The 13,102-nt window shown below is 41.9% G+C and overlaps 1 protein-coding gene across 1 annotated transcript in view; it reads left to right on the top strand.

Moving 5' to 3' along the window:
- Positions 1 to 13,102, top strand: part of Ubl3 (ubiquitin like 3) — a 47,275-nt gene that overhangs the window by 32,418 nt on the left and 1,755 nt on the right. Inside the window, exons 2-4 of the mRNA XM_027413710.2 lie at positions 9,122 to 9,230; positions 10,989 to 11,075; positions 12,872 to 12,949. Coding sequence (XP_027269511.1) covers positions 9,122 to 9,230; positions 10,989 to 11,075; positions 12,872 to 12,949 — 274 coding nt within the window. The remainder of the gene's footprint in view (positions 1 to 9,121; positions 9,231 to 10,988; positions 11,076 to 12,871; positions 12,950 to 13,102) is intronic.

Below are 13,102 nucleotides of genomic sequence, written 5' to 3'. Positions count from 1 at the left end.
ACCAAATCTGGCTATTTGATGACCCCATATGGATCTATTAATTGGAAAGTAAATGTAGGCACATTATATCTTGCTACAGTGCCTGGTTTCCTCTCTGTAGGATTATTGTATAACTTTCTGTCTAACTTGAGGTATTTTAAGGATTTAAAGCAGGTCTGATCATAGTAGGGAGGGTGTGTGTGGGTGTGTGTGTGTGTGTGGGTGTGTGTGTGTGTGTGTGTGTGTGTGTGTGTGTGTGTGCGCGTGTGTGTGCGCGCGCGCGCGCGCACCTGGGATTAAGCTGAGTGCCCGCTAACAGGCAAGTAAATATTCTACCTCAGCCATAGCCATGGCTGCAGAATGTCTTGCTTAGGACTGTCAGAAATAATGATACAAGGTACAGTTTGTTAAACACACAAGCCAGTACATAGTAGTTGAAGGTCATTATCAAGCATTATATGCTGCACATAATTGTATGTGCTACACTTGTGTATTGCTGACAGCACAGTGATTTATTTACAGGGGTGTCATCACAGCCATGAGGAATTTGCTGTGCTCTGGCAGGGTGATGGCAGTACCTCACTAGTCGGATGATGGGACTTTCAGCTCCATTGTAATCGGTGTGTCTGCCATCACACATGTGATTGTCTTCGGACTACTTGTTGCATCATGGGTGACTGTTAAAAATAAGTGGCTTATCTTTCCTGTGCACTGTTATGAACATATGAGAAAATGGTTCAGACTTGATACTATAGTTTTATAATAACTTTTAAATTGTAATTAAATACATGTAAGACAGAATAACAATTTAAACCATTTATTGGTATTTAAAACATTGTTAATGATTTTTAAAGGAACACACTTCTAAACCTCTTTTTCAGTAAATAATCTTTTTCACTCTCAGAATCTATTTCTCTGAAGACTAGTTTTTAGTTTGTATCGAAGATTAAAGAGAAATTTTGCCACAGAACTTTTATCTCCTAAGAGAGAAAAAAGCAAGCCCTCTGTGTTACTGAGGAGGACTGGGGTCAGGTATTGAGGAAGTCCTAGGGGGTTGGGCAGAGGGGCTTGGCCTTAGTTGAGGTGCACTGGAGCAGACCTCATCTATTTATTATGCTTTGCTGTTGATGGCTGACCTCTCAGGACAGTTCTCTGTCCCTTCCTGTCCAAACTTGAAGGACTCACTTCTGAAAGTCCATGCTAAGTAACAAGTACTGGCATCTAATGTAGATGCCAGCTTGGTGATGATCTGAGTCGGTCAGCAAAGGACAGACACCCCAAAGGGAATAGTTTAGAAGATCCCGATGATAGAACAAAGCCAAGACAGATTTAAGTGTGGTACCTGAAAGTTCTATCCTGTGTCATGCCAGGATTTACCCATAACTGGTGTAGAACCATTTGGGGAATACTATATAAGGAAAAACCTCAGTGCCAGTGTCTGCTTTCCTTCTCTGTGATTTCAGATTGACTTATGCAAAAACTTGGACTGCTGTGTTTCTCCTAAGAGGAGGCAGTCAGGAGAAAGAGAGAGCTGTCCCCTTTCTGAAGTACATGAGAGTGTATGATGAGGGAGGAAGCCTCTCTTGTCCCCAGAGGCCTCTCTACTACTGTGCTTTTGCCAACTCCCTTTCTCCTGTGCTCACTTACCTAGTTGTCAGGGACAGTTGTCTTGAATGAACAGCCTTCTCTTAGTGAGCTGTGGGTCTAAGAGTCCTGTTTAGAATCCCAGAGCAGGCACTTCAGTGCCACTCACACAGGTGACTTTGTATGTTAAGAACCTTGCATATTGAAATCAGTTTGAAGTAGCTAGTTGGTGTCCTGTGTGCCGATTGTGTAGGAATAGCCCATAGTCAGGCTGTAATGCACTGCAGAACCAGAACTTGATTTCAGAAACATGTTTGCTATGTTTATAGCATTTGGAACTTTAAAATTTTACATTTTCAATAGTAATTTGCAAGAATTCTCAAGCATTGAGGCTAGGAAGAGACAGTGAAATACATGAAGAGGAGGCATAAGAAGAAATTAGGCTGTTGATACACTCCCAGCACTGGAGAGCTGTAGACAGGCAGGCTCGGTGACTGGCCAGGCAGCCCAGCTTGATCAGCAAGTGCCAGGCCAATAAGACCTGACCTAAAAAAGGAGGAAGATTGTAGTGTCTTTCTCTGTCCACCCAGCTCCCAAATAATGACACAAAGACTTCTTATTAATTATGAAAGCTCTGCCTATAGCTTAGTCTTGTTCCTGACTAGTTCTTGTAACTTAATTAACCCATTTATATTAATTGTGGCTCATGGCAGTTACCTCTCCTCCTGCACATCCTGCTTGCACACCTCGATTATCTCCCAGAAGTCCTGCCTATACCTCCTGCATGGCTATTGGCTGTTCAGCATTACATCTTCACACAGTGTACAAATATCCCACAACAGACTTTAATACACCCAGAACTTGAGGAATAATCAGATTGTCCTCTGACCACCAACATGCTCTCACGCTAGTTCACAAGTGCACACTCTCTCTTAGTCACACACACACACACACCTAAGCCTATGCACTGTCAATCTTCTCATAGAATTTTAATTTTACCAAGGTTCCCCAAACTTTAATTCAAAATAAATATAAATATAAAATAAATACAAAATAAATATAAAAATTCAAAAAAAAATACATTATAAAGTACTTAAGAGGAGAGTATTTTGTAGTACTGTTTAGTGACTTGCTAGTATGATTGTAGTTATTACAGTGTTCAGTAATTTATGATGTTAGCTGATTAACATTTACTATGTGACACATTAGATACTTTATATATATCTTGTACTACATTTGATTCTAACTGTTTTCTTTGTTTGGTAATAGAGAAACCTACATATGAAAGCAAGTAAGCTAGCCACTGTTACCATCCATTCATCTTCATGGCTTCATAGCTTCTTGTTTGTGTTGTGATTGGAATTTTTTTAATCAATAAATAGTTGAGCAATTCAGAAAACATAAAATACTGCCTGGAACATGGTTCTAGAAGTGCACATTCAAGTAAATGGGGAGATGTAAAATTTTCTTGAGCAGTGGTTCTCGACCTTCCTAAAGCTGCAACCCTTTAATACAGTTCCTTGTGTGTGGTGGCCCCCAACCATAAAATTATTTCGTTCCTACTTCATAACTGTAATTTTGTTACTGTTTTGAATTGTAATGTAAATATCTAATATGCACAATATTATGCCACTCTGTGGGGGTTGCGATCCACAGGTTCTAGAGGAATTTGTTAGCGACTTCTGATCTTTTATCTCCACTTAGAGTAGGCAGATGAAACAGGGTACCTCACTGAGCGTCCCACTTACAGGGTTTAATATGCAATATATGATTAGAATCTGTATCACATAAGGTGCTATCAAAGTGTAGAGACGACCCAATCCATAGGTGTCAATTTGGTTAGTTGTCACTCTGGGTGGGCCTTATCTACTGAAGGTGAGTAAGGTCATAGGCAGGAACTTGGGTATATTTTATGTAGCTTTAATGTGTTCATAGATGCCATGAATAAATAAACTGCACAAATATTTTTGCTGCTCCTTTTCAATGAGGAATATAAACATTTACTTGGCTTCTCCAGTTTCTCCTTGAAATTCTTTTCCAATTCTTTTCCACAATGTAGTTTGAGTATTTCATCTGCAGTGATTAAGTTTTTTGAGGCTGTGCTACTTATGCCCTCCCCTCTTAAGTACACAGAAGCAGTTTGGTGATAGCCAGTAGAGTCTGGCAAAGCTGTGCACTGAGATTTAGGTATGTGCATGGGAGGTGGGGAGGGAATGCCAAGCATTCCGGTAAAGGACAGCCTGTGCCGAGGCTTTGAACAACACAGGACCTTTGCAGTTTCAAGGACTGCGTAAGATGCCTGATTCTGGAGAATAAAAAGCAAGGCCACTGTGAGGCACTGCCTCCAGCCACTCCCACAACTGGGAAGTGGGGCTGTGGTTTGGCAGTGGGCAAGGTGGGGTGGTTAAACACAATGTGCATTATCTCAGTAAGTTGCACACTGTAGGCTTTTGCTTTACAGTCACTGTGCTGTGCTCTGCGTGGATGTGGCCCATGAATGCTTCCTCTTTGGTTTTTATTAAAACTCACTCAACAAATCCATATTGAGCATTTCTAATTTTATATCCTAAATATCCCTCCTTCCCACTGTTGGCTTGTTTGTGTGTTTCTTGTCTTCAAGACTATGACATCAGGAGCTGCAATGATGGCCCAGTGTTTAAGCACTGTACTACTCTTGAAGAGGACCTCTGTTGGGTCCTAGCACACACATCAGTTGAGCCACAGCTGCTGTAACTCGAGCTCCAGGATATCTGATGTCTTCTGGCCTCTGTGGGTACCAGTACTTGTGTGCACATACCCACACAGACACTTGTCAAGTAGATATAATTAAAAATAAGTCTTTTAGTGAAGATTATGAAATCCTACTTTCATACTACATTTTTCATGATGTAAACACAAAGTACAGTGTGTTTCAGATGTTTGAGTGAATGGACAATGAGTTTGTTAAATACATGATTCTCATATTTTACTATATAAGTGTTTGGATAACTTTTATTTTAAGTCAATCTTACATTCTTCCTCATTTTTTGTTGCTTTTATAGAAATATTGGCAAAATTCAAAATCTGCCATTTATTAGCCTCCAGTTCTAGAAAAGGGAAAGCCACATACCTATTTTCAGTTTCCTATATTATCTTAGTACAAGTCACTGATACAGGCATGTATCTTTTTTCTGAAGTAAGTAGGTATTTTAATATAATGTATACTTTAAAAATATTGTCATCTTCAAGTGAAAATAAGAAAAATAATGAAAATAAGTGCATGTTAAATCCCTTGTATGTATTGAGGAAGTTGGGCACCTGCATTATTTATTGTTTGATTTTTCTTAAGGTATCACCCAGACTGATCTCCACTCTCCTGCCTTCCCCTCTCAAGGGTAGGCAAGACTAACTGTAGGCGCCACCACCATGCCTAGCTGAAGAAGAGCCTTTTTATTTTGAAATAATTTAAAACTCAACATGTACGTGTAAGAAATAACAAATCCCGGGTCTTGCTAATGATAACATCTTATATAACTAACATCACAACTGGAATTAGACATTGGTAAGGTCCATGGGCTGTTGAGACTTGCTCATGTCATGGGGATGCAATAGATGTGTGTATTTAGTTCTGTAGAGTTTAGTTTCCAGGACACTGTCACATCATGACACAGCAATTGGGTCCACAGCTCCCCCTGCCCTACTTCCATAGATACAGTTCTCCCTCCCTCACACTTGCCCAAAGCTGGCCTGCTGTCCACTTCCAACCCTGTCAGTTTAAGAGTATTTTTTTTAAGTGAACTCACACAGTGTAGACCCTTTGGGGTGGCTTCCATCACTCAGTGAAATTCCCCTGAGCTGTATTGAGTGACTTGCTAAGAGGTCATCTAGGGCCTTTTCCACTCACCACTTGGCCATGGCCATTTATTAAAGAATGGTGGCAGGGTAGGACACATGGGACCTGGAGAGACACAGCAGGGAGACAGCTGTTTCTGCTGATCTTGTTCCCCAAGGGAAACTTGGGGGTCATAGGCCAGGCCTCACTGCTCGTCCCCCCTCTGGGTTTTCAATCAGGAAGTGCAAATTCCTTTTCTGCTCAGCATGCGGGTCCCTGAGAAGGATCACCCACCTCCATAATTGTCTCATTTCCAATAGTCCTTGCTCTAGTCAGTCTGTCTTCCATTCTTTAATTCCCCTAATTTTTCTACCCTGCTCAATTTAAGCAAATCATTTGATTAAGTTCTAAAATGAGGTGCCTCGAAATTTGTTATCTCAGAAAGATGGCTGGTGGTTTGAAAGCCTGGGGCTCTTGTTCCATTGGCCTTGCAGTGGGCCATGATGAACAGTCACCAGTAGTCACAGTCATCTTGCCTTGCTTTGCCTCAGTAGTTAGTTATTCATCATGTAGTTGGTCCGGAGGCTCTGAATGCCACCTCTTGGGAATCCTCATCCATTTTGCTCCATTCATACCAAGTTATTTTGTCCTGAGAGAGGCGTCTTTACTCCATTGCTGTGTGGAGGACCATGTTACCCCCCTGGGTAGTTGTCTGTGAGTAGATTCTTACAACAGTACAGGACCGGTTAACTGCTGGCCAGCCTGTGTGGCTGTGCCCATTTGAATGGTTGGAATTCAGCATTTTCCTCCATTGGTGTTAACAAACCCAGACTATCCGGCAGTGATGAGGCAGGTTACACTTCTGGTGTAAGACCAAGTCAGCTACATTAGTAACTCACTCTGTCTTCATTTAGAAGGTAGATCATAGGTCAAATATGTGTATGGTAGCAGAGAAGTGGCTTCACTTTGCAGAATATTCACTCAGCGGCAGCATGTAGATTAACTGGCATGTTGTGAGATCTAAGGACTACCCATGCATCCACAGCACCACCCAGAAGTCATTATTCACTCCTGTGTGCTACCCGCTGCACGCACAGTTCTGTGTGTAGTCAGTAACTCTGAGGCATGGCTTCATGCCTCCCCTATGACCTTTCCGCTTTGCATCTCCATGTGGATTCTTAAAACCAACTGGCTAGACGATCACCATATGCCAGGCACCGCAGGTGCTTCAGGCAGTGAGTTACTTTATTCCACTCAATACTTCCATTTGTTGTTACCATTTTTGTCTTTAGTTTCCTTGAAGCAGCCTCCATCAATTTTAGCTACTTTTAACTGTAAGACTGATAAATTCCTGGCCTTGGAGTTGTCCTATTCTCTTGCTTCTCCATCTGTACTCTGGAGCCACCTTCAGACTCCTCCAGTTTTAGGTGTTTTCTGGAGTGAGGCAGGATACTAAGGATATGACGGCCTAGATGGTTAAGGAGGGGTTAGTAGGGCTGTGTAACCGAAAAATGTGTGTCCACCCATAAATGTCAAAAGTAATTCTTCTTAGATGGTACCAAACACATGCAAAGGGCAGAAGTTTCTAGTATATAAATAGATAATAGATAATTGGTGGGGTTTTTTTTTTTTTTGAATTGTGAAAAAAATGTATTATCAGCTTATTGGTTAATGGTAGTCCAAGTTTTAAATGGTAAGTGTTGAGAACATAGGGTATATTTGTAGAGTAGGGTGTGCGTGCATGCGAGAGAGTGTGTTTCCTTCAGCCAGAATGTTTAATTTAGGCTCTGAAGAATCTTCAGAGAACACCAGTAGTATCTTGTAACTCGGTGTTAAAATGTTACATTTCTATATTCTGAAGAACAGTTTGAGTTCCTAGTAAAATTAAAAGGGGAAGACACAGATTTCCCATGTGTGTCCTCTCACATTTTAACAGCCCCCTCCCCCAGTGGGGGGGAGGGGCGGGGGGGGGCACAACAGTGACAGCTTTAGTGTAATTTCATTTTGAAAGTAGCTCTGAATTCTTACTGATATATTAAGCTTTTCACCTGCTATATAGAGTTCTCTTTTCTCTTCTGTTGAGTTATCCATACAGTTAAGAGTACAGGTTCTAATTCAGAGCCCAAGTCCATTTTATCTGTTAAGAATCCAATTGGTTCTGCATTGTTGGTGAGTTTCCATTCTCAAGAGTAGATATTTTGCAATTCCCAGCATATTTTCTGTGTGATGAGGTACCAGAGGTGCTGTTGCCATGGCTGATTAAAAAGAAAACCAGCACAGTGCAGTATTGTGGTATCTTAAAGTACATAGTAGCTGAAGAGGAGAGAAGGTAACCTGGGCCTTGTCACAGTTTGCCCTGATACAGCGACAGTTGCTGGTCATATGTAAAGAAGCTGGGCTAGATTGTCTGACGCTCAGTTTAGGACCAGACCCAACTTTTTAGTGAGGTCTTTTAAAAAAGAATAAAGTAAGTGTGTGTAAGGTGTGTGTGTGTGTGTGTGTGTGTGTGTGTGTGTGTGTGTGTGTGTGTGTGTGTGTCTGTGTCTGTCTGTCTGTGTGTCTGTCTGTGTGTCTGTCTGTGTGTGTGTGTGTGTGTCTGTGTGTGTGTGTGCGCGCTCCAGAAGAAGGCATCAGAACTCCTGCAGCTAGAGACAGTCAATTTTGAGTCATCTGTCGTGAGTATCAGGATGCAAACCTGGGTCCTCTGCTAGTGCAGTATGTGCTCTTAACTGCTGAGTCATCCATCTCTAGCCCAACTAGTCTTTAAAACAGAACTGAAGATGTAGGAAACCATATGTATATCTGTGTCTTACAGGGAAATGAGTAGATACAGTGAATTTAGCAACAGCAATAAAATTAATTATAGAAGATAAAAATTTAGAAGTGAACTTTTTGGAATATTTGCTTTGTTGGGATACATATTGACTCTCAACACATAAAATCCAAGAGATGCAGAACAAAATTGTTGGATTCTTCCTTTTAGCTTTTGTGTTTAGCAATAGGCTGCACGGGCTGACATCATTTTTATTAAGTTTTGAGTTAACGGTAAATTCTGTAATAGCAGTTGTAATTAGTTTACTTGCCAACATTGTCATATATTCAGAAACATAATGACTTTGGTTTTGTGTATGGGTGTACATGTATGTGCCTGTGTGAATGACAAAGCCAGAGGTCAGTGTCAAGTGTCTTCTTCTATCCTACTCCACCTTATCTATCTTTTGAGACAGTCTCTCACTGAGCTCTGACTCTCCAGCAGCCTAGGATCTGAACCTAGTCCTTATGCTTTCACAGCAAGCGTTTTTATCAACAAAGGTATCTCCCCGGACTTTATGAATTTGATTCTTTTACTCACAAATATATGTGTGGCAAACTTATTATAAATAACAGGGAGTAAAAGTTACATGCCAATTCTCATTATAAAAACAGGTTTGAAAGAATTTAAGTAATGTGACATAAAAGTAGTATGGGGTGGGACTATTGGAGAGGAAGGCCAGCCTAGAGAGTTTGAGGGAAAGGCAGCGGGCAGGGCTGGGGCATTTCAGCAGGAGGCTGAATAAGAAAACAGTATAATGACATACTCATGCAAAATGCCATAATGAAACTCTTATTCTGATGACTTCGTAATAATTTTAAATGGAAACCACCATATGCCGCTGGCACTGGGAATGGGGTCTGAGTGGGAACTTGTACAAATCCTCTTGTTGTCGCGTTGAGATGTCTATTCAGAGCACCACTGTCCACTTTCAGATTAATTTGCGCCTCATCTTGGTGAGTGGAAAGACGAAGGAGTTCCTCTTCTCCCCGAATGACTCTGCCTCCGACATTGCAAAGCACGTGTATGACAACTGGCCCATGGGTGAGTGTTTGGTTTGTTGTCCCTGACTTGCTTCACATGTTTTGAGGAAGTACTGAGGGCATAAGACCAACCGATGCTTGACAGGGTCATTGCCCTAGATTTTGCCTTTTCTCACCACAGAGCAGTGAAGGAGCAAGGGATGTAGAAGCCATGTTTGCCTTCATGCCAGTGGAGTGTGTCCAGTGCATATCCACTTCATGTGAATGAACCTTCATACCAAAACACAGAAGGAAAGAGACAATCTTTACCATGGCAACAGGCTCTTGTGGGCTTCTCTGTGTGGGACCTATTGAAAATGAAGCTGTGTTGAAACAAACTTGACCTGCAGTTCACATGCATGAGTTCTGTGAACAAGTCCAGAAAGAGTGAATTCTGTTCATTCTGCTTTCAGTTACACCACAGTGAATGCTTTGGGGGAGTGTATGTGGTAGCTCCTTCCCTCTCTGCTGCCTCCCTATCTAGTGAGACTCTGCCTTGCCTTAGTTTTCCCTTTGAACTTCTAAGGTTTGCCCACAACAGTTTCCATGGCATGTGCCATTTGGTAACACTGTTCTAGCCCACCACATTTAACTTTTCCCGGTACAAAGGTTTGAACCCAGGGACTTGTGCATTCTATTACTAAGCTGTATACCTTGCTCCCTTTTAGAAAGTCTTGCCCAGGCTGCCATCAAATTTGGAGTCCTTCTGCCTTAACTCTCCAGTATCTGGGATTACAAGCATGTGTTCCCATGCTGAGTCTATAAAATATGTTTAGCAAAATCAATCTACCTCTTTTCTGTAACATTAAGGTTACAGAAAACATTAAGGTTACAGGTTGTCTCTATAGCAAAGGAATGCATGGCAGACATAGTCTATAAACAATGGTTTTAAAGGCAGTGTATGCAAAGTTATTCATACTTAAGGAGAGTGACTCACCTGATCTTATCTAGAAGAGACAGTGCAGTCAGAATTCCCAGGAGAAGAGGAGGCCCTAGGAGGGGACAGGCACAGCACAGGTCCCTGGAAATTAGCATGAGTTACTCTTGTGCTTGAGTTCCTGAGTCAAGCTGATATTGTCAAGTACATGCACATACTCAACAAAACAAAACCATAGTAGAGACTTGCCTCCCTTCTCTTCCATCACTCACCCTCGGAATATTCTAGACTATTTCTTTGTTGTCCGTTATCTCCTACTGAAAGCAAAACCTAGGATTTTTGAGAAAGGTGCACAGGAATTCTCAGAATTCAGTAGTTGCAGCAGTAAGCTGACGGTAGCTGCCAGGGGAAGCATATCCTGCCTGAACAGCAGTCTCTCAGAGCTGAGGTTTTCAGATGGTGTGCCGTAACAGCTGCTGGGCTACCCATACTACAATTGGTAGCAGTTTGTCCTAGCTTCCTGTCATTTTTATCAGCTGGTCTCAAAAAGATGACATGACAGTGCCTTGTTACTGCCCTTGAGCATGCACTGCACTGAGTGCAAGCACTGAGACATTATAATATTCCGTTAATTAATGACTAATTCAAACTATAGGTCCTTCTACTAAGACTAGCTTTTCCCCAGCCCATTGCTTAACTTCAGCCTACAAGTCAGCACTCTTTGATCTTTGAGAGGCAGACAATCTTTTGCAGCTCTTTGCTACTTCTTGAGGAAGTGGGGAAGCAGCAAAGGCTGCAGTGCCTGGACGGTGGAGGCTCTGGGCCATGCCTTCCCTGGTGGCCTCAGGAGTGTGACAGTGCATAGTTGTCTCGCAGGCCTCTAAGCAGTTCCGTTTCTTTCAGACTGGGAAGAAGAACAGGTGAGCAGCCCAAACATCCTGCGACTCATTTATCAAGGCAGATTTCTACATGGAAACGTCACATTAGGAGGTAATTGACATCCTCTCCTGCCAGTACTAGTCCTTTGCTTATTTTAAATGGCAGTGCCTCTGCATTTACTAAAAAAAGATGACTTGAGGTTCCCCTGCTTTGGATGTGCCTTCTCCCTGTGAAATAAGCCCTACCTGCCAGTGTGCAAACCTACTGTGTGTGGTACAGGTAGATTTCATTGTGCTGCTGCTGATGTAGTCTGGATGGGTTGCTCCTAAGTTAAAACCCAGCACAGACTAGGGCACGATTATGACAGCAGGTTTTTATGTAGTTTGGGGAATTGCTCATTGTGTGGGGATAAATAGCTGCTGTGGACACAGTGATTGTCACTTCAGCATAGTCACTCTTTCTTCTAAGCCTAATGTGAGATCTGTAGTCTGGTCTTCCTCAGGCAGATCAGTTTTGTAAAGTTACTGAGCTTTTTTTTATGCATTTGACAGTGTTGAATATGGTCAGTCACTGTCCCCTCTTCAGGTTGTTCTGTTAATACGGGACAACAAAGTCCACTGTAAAAAGACTTGAGTTGAGGGTTAGAGCTGGTGACCTCAGTGACTGACAGTGTCATGTTAGTGGGCTACCTCAGAGTCTGGGCTCACATGTCGCCTAGTTTGTGGCAGTGTTAGATCTTATCTAAAAACTACTGTAGTCCACAGGAAGTAACTGCCATTTCAAGGTAGAATTTATTTGGCTTGTTTCTCTATTTGTAGTTTTGCCTAATTAGATCAACCCTCTGGTAATGTGAGAGTTGACTCTTAGCCTCCTGGATGTTTTGTGCATATATTAATGATGGGACCATTTTCATTTTTTACATTTCTATGGTTCAAACAAGATCTTCAATTAAAATTAAGAAATAAAAAGCAAGCTAGTTGTTGGTTGGTTTTAATGTCTTGACCATCCATCCATACGAGTGAATCTCCATTTCTCTCTGAACACTGGTCTATTGAACAGTTCCCACAAGCTCCAGTGTCCCAGTGTCAGGTTAAAGGTCACAGGATTTGTGCCAGAATCAAGATGGTTCATTCATTCTCATTAACTTATAGACTTTTTAAAACTAATTTTTAAAATTTGTTTTAGAATAATTAGCAAAATGACTCATCTCATTACGATAGTCGTGTGACTGTCAGTCTTTTTTGGAAACAAATTAAAGGACTTACCAGACTAGCTTCAGCCTGATACTTCTCTAAAATGCAGGTTTCTATACTTGCCATTTCCCACCAGTGCCACTTCTGAGTTGAAAGGCAGGTTTTTGTGTGTACAGGAAAAGTTGAAATCCAATCTTCTGGATGTTGCCTAGTGTGTAGAAAAGTCTTCCGTGAAAGAAGGCATTCCAGTTTCTCGCTTTCTCCTTCACCTTCTGCTGCCAGCAGCCATGCCTGCTGTTTGCTGTTGAGTCAGATGCAGAAGAGAAGTGCCAGCCCCACCTGCTAGATGGCAGCTTCTAGTGCCACTGCCCAACACCATGGAGTGTGCCGGCTGCTGTGAATTAGTGATGACAACTGACAACTAGCAATCAGTAGATCTATGTGTAGAGCATGACTTGAAAAGCAGGGGCACTGACTAGTGCAGTCATTTTATAAGTACAACTTTGTGCTTTCTGTCAGATAAGACAGATTTCATGAGTCTTGCCAATGGCAAAGCTAGAAGAGTCCCTTATAACTGTACACTTCCCTCTGGTGAGGGAGTGTCTCCTTGTGGAGGAGCCACAGCCTGAGCCAGCAGCTTCTAAGTGCTTTCGGCCCTGGATTGTGATTTTACAGAATGAGGTGTAAGTAACAGATTGTCTCTTTTTTACATAGCATTAAAACTTCCTTTTGGCAAAACAACAGTGATGCATTTGGTGGCCAGAGAGACCCTGCCAGAGCCCAACTCACAAGGTAAGCGTACCATGAAAGGCACCTCATTTGAACCATCAAGACATAGCTGCTTCCACACATTTTGCTGAAAAGGATATTTTCATAGTATATGAATTGAGTTTATTGAGCCAGTCACCAGGTGGTTTTTGAAACATGCCAAGATGAAGATGAAAA

The sequence above is a fragment of the Cricetulus griseus genome, chromosome 4 (assembly GCF_003668045.3).
Source record: "Cricetulus griseus strain 17A/GY chromosome 4, alternate assembly CriGri-PICRH-1.0, whole genome shotgun sequence".
Classification (NCBI taxonomy): Eukaryota; Metazoa; Chordata; class Mammalia; order Rodentia; family Cricetidae; genus Cricetulus; species Cricetulus griseus.
Note: the sequence above shows the minus strand (reverse complement) of the source record. Positions and strands in the feature narration are given on the sequence as shown.